The sequence below is a fragment of the Nannochloropsis gaditana genome (assembly GCF_000240725.1).
Source record: "Nannochloropsis gaditana CCMP526 unplaced genomic scaffold scaffold075, whole genome shotgun sequence".
NCBI classification, from domain to species: domain Eukaryota; class Eustigmatophyceae; order Eustigmatales; family Monodopsidaceae; genus Microchloropsis; species Microchloropsis gaditana.
In genome coordinates this window covers 69,552-73,432 of record NW_005803878.1, presented here as the reverse complement: position 1 = coordinate 73,432, position 3,881 = coordinate 69,552, and the positions used below count along the sequence as shown (strand labels likewise).

The following is a 3,881-nucleotide window of genomic DNA, read 5'->3' as shown; positions in this document are numbered from 1 at the left end:
AACGATGACGTCTTCATGATCAAGCTGGACTCCAGCGGCAGCCCTGTGTGCTTCCCTCCCTCCCTCCCTGCTGTTGGCAGGCATGGCCGACTCGACGAGCGTCATTGCCATCCGGAACATCGCCGCGGGGGAGGAGATCACCATCGACTACGCGACGGTCAACAGCGGCTTAAATACCTCCGAGGGTGACAATTTTACCTGCCGGTGCGTCCGCTTTTCTCATCCTGCCCTGCCTCCCTCCCTCTCTCCATGCCTACCCCCGTCCTCCTCTTCGGAAGTTTTTATGACCTTTTCGCGTGTCCCGAGAGGACCGCGGCACCGCATACGCCGTGCTGCGTTCCTCAGCCTCTTCTTTCCCGCTCTCCCTGCCTCCTTCCCTCCCTCTCCCCCGCCCTCCGCAGCTGTCAGGCGCGTGATTGTCGGGGATTAGTGACCAGTCGAGATTGGATGCTCCCGAAAGTGCAAGAAAAGTGAGGAATGCAGCGGGAGAGAGGGAGGGAATGGAGTGGGAGGAAAAAGGGGAGACATCAGCAAGGGAGGGGGGGGTGGAATCCGTGAAATGTGGAGGGCCGTGGCGGCAGTGAGAGAGGAGCACGTCGTTTCGGAAATGATTTGTGCGTGGAATATATCTATATATATACTGGCCTTATCAATATACCCTCCGTCCTTCCCCTTCTCTTCCTGTAGGTACTGGCCGCATTTCCCACCCTTTGTCCGGCGTTTGATCCTGTCACAGGTGACTGCAAGCGGAAAGGAGGGAGGGAGTGAGGGTGGTGGGAAGGAAGGAGTGATCTACAGCGAAACGAAAGGGATGATTCCGTCCAGCATGTCGATTGAAGAGCTGAGTTGAGGCAGACAGCCAGGGAAGGAGGGAGGGAGGGAGGGAGGTCTGTCGTAGCGAGGATCTCTAATAAGCCGAGAGGGACAACTGGCTTCCCAAATCATTGCAGTGTAGGCGCAACATAAAAGCATCCATAGTGTCGTGCAAAGAAAGGGAGAGGGCCGTAGGGGAGGAACACAGGACAGAGAGGGGATGTGAGGCGAGAGGGAAGGAGATGGCGAGCAGCGAGGCTGCAGGGGGGGGAGACGGAGCAAAGTTACGGCTATATCAGATGGCTTCGAAGCCAAGGTCGGAAAAAATAGATTCTGCCGGTCGGTGGATGTGGCACACAGGCACCAAGGCCAGGAAGCGTAAGGAGGAACGGCGGAGCCTCGGGACCTTCCGCAACAGGGCAACGTCCGGGAAGGAGAGAACGTCATTCGAGGGGAAATAAAGGAAGAAGGAGGAACGAGGAGCGTGGCGGAAATTTCGTGGCCTTCGAGACGCCAAAAGCAGGTGTCAAGGACAAGCGTTGCGGTGCTGAGAGGGGTCGGACAACGGTGTGCTCCAGGATGGTGTTGCTGCCGTCCATCCCATCCCTCGCGAAGACAGGGAGAAAGCAAGCACGTACCACGCAGCACCAGATAAGATATCAGGGCCCGACCACATCTTGTGCACTGAGAAAGTAAGGGTAGTCCAGGTGGCGTATGAGGGGGTATTATCAGGACGTGTGAATGCGTAGAGCTCGTGGCTCGTGTTGTGTGGAAAAGGGCACTTTTTGCAGGGCGCACTTTTCGCAGGACTTTAGTGTATCGCTAATCAAAGAGAATCATGTGTGTGGCGCGTCGCCGTGCCTCTATCGTGGCAGTGGAGGCAGCAAGGGCATCTGTCTTGGAAAGAGCGAGCACCCATAGTGCTCTCAATTTGTAAAACACATGCATCTCGTAGGAGCCGGGGTCCTTATCTATATGTATCGTTTTTAAAAATTATTTTTTGACCAGAGAACTTTAAAACAAAGTAAGAGAAAGGTCCGATGTACTTCATGCATCAGATGTGATGAATTCGTTGAAAGTGCTTCTCGTTTCCTTGTCTCAATCCTACGCGCATGAAGTAATACCAAGGTTATTGCGATTGGATGTGAGAAGGTGCCCAGAGGATAGAGTATCGAGGAATAAAAACGTTCAACTAGGACAGACAATCGATACATGAACAAGTCAAAGAGCACCGAGGATCGAATAGGACGCTGTGGCGTCTTCAACGTGCATGTTCATCTAGCGCCGGCCAGCGAAAAGGAATGGTGAACGAGTCCGAATAGAACCCAATGCCGTGGTCATAAACCTGGAGTCTTCCTTCTTCTTCGATACTGACATGGTCCCCCGCTCCGTCGAAAGGAATCTCCTTCTCCCTTACCCCTGTCAGCCTGAACATGAAAGGGGCCCTCGCTTACCCCCTTAGTCCTTTCCCCCTCCCTCTTGATGACTTATATCATTTGTCGCTCCATGGCATCCACCATGCGGAGCAGTGCGTCGTCCTTGGCACGCGCACGTTTTCCTCTTTCACCCTGTGCCCTCTTTCCCACCACCACGTTTTCCCCTTCCTGTCAACTGGGGCGTTTATAATTTTACTTTTCACCATTCAACGGTCATCTCGACTGGACTTCCAAAATATCCGCCAGACCTCATGCCTCTTCCATCCCCTCACAGCATTTCTTTGCCTCCTTCGTGCGCACTTCGCATCGATACGCAGATCACCACAATGTTTTTTCGCCCTGCTAAGCACTCAGATCTCTTACGACGTGTGTTTGAGAGCGGATTGGCCGAAACGTGCGCTTGTGGATGGAAATGCGATAAGCCGATCAAGAACGGTTTCACATAACAGGACATGAATCGCCAAAGGCATATCGTTGTTTTCAAAAAACATATCTTTGTTTTTCAAAAACATGTTCTTTTTAAAGTCATATCTTTGTTTTCTCGTACATATCCGTTTAGTTTTTCTGCTATGAATACATGGTTGTAGTCCGGCTGAAGGGGTTATTATCGCCTGCTTTCAACACCGAACACTTTATAATTTCGAGACACTTTGGAAGTCTTTTGGACATTTCTATACGAAAGCTTGAAGGCGAGCTATGTAAAGAGATTGCTTGTATGTGTTGTTTTTCATCCTCTTCACAGAGAATCTCTCGCGATTTGGGCTGCGCTTCAGGCTCCCTTATGCTTCTGTCTGACAAGTCTCGAGTTTTGCTTTGCTCCTTGATTGTGCTTGACACAGCACTCCGCAGCTCTGAAAAACGAAGAAGTAAAAACAGGGCCATGAGTTTCGATGGTCGTGTGCTTCTTGACTGACACCGTACACTGCTTCAAAGCCCAAGATCTTTGTTTCCGCTTTCTCTCCCAAACCCACTACAGGCTATCATTCAAGCACAGATTCAGCGCATTTCAGTATGAGATTTTCCTCGAGTATCCTCCTTGTCGCCCTCCTGGGCTTGGCAAGCATGCTCATCACTGTCTCTCAAGAATGTCCGCGGCTTTCTCTCAAGGCCAAAGCAAGGCCTAGTGCTAATCGTGGGATCCTTGCTGGGAAGGGCCTTGCCAAAATCACCGTCACGCTGAGTAGTGAAGGTCCCATCGACAATCTGGAGTTCCAGTTGAAGCTGCCAAATGGCTTATCAGTAGAGAAAATAGCGAAGCATGCGTTCTCAAAGCTCTATGCGCCAGCGCAAGTGCTTGAGAATACGGATGGAGCGACTGTCATTTACTGGCTTGGTATCGATTTCACCAAAAGCAAGGGGGGGAAGCGCCGCTTTCGCGTCAAGGTAAAGGCGGACGAGTGTGCCCCTGAGACGTTAGTGGTGGACGCTTTCGCTTATCAAGTGAATGCTACAGACGCCTTTTGCATCACGCCGCTGGCCAACTTCGCCACCGTAAGAGTGCGGTACTCGAAAGTCAAAAGAGCCGCGACTTGCGCGCCGACTGTGGCTCCCACAATCAATCCTCTGCAGCCATTTGTGCTTTTGGGTCAGGGACAGCGATTTTCTCAAGGGATGCGTCCGGCCCCCCCCCAG

The 3,881-nt window shown here is 52.0% G+C and overlaps 1 protein-coding gene across 1 annotated transcript; it reads left to right on the top strand.

Moving 5' to 3' along the window:
* Positions 1 to 82: 82 nt before the first annotated feature.
* Positions 83 to 850, top strand: NGA_0547901 (uncharacterized protein; the record flags this gene model as incomplete). The annotated part of the gene is made up of 2 exons (XM_005855904.1): positions 83 to 204; positions 688 to 850. The coding sequence occupies 2 exons, from the start codon at positions 83 to 85 to the stop codon at positions 848 to 850; spliced, it is 285 nt and encodes a 94-aa protein (XP_005855966.1).
* Between the last annotated feature and the right edge of the window lie 3,031 nt (positions 851 to 3,881).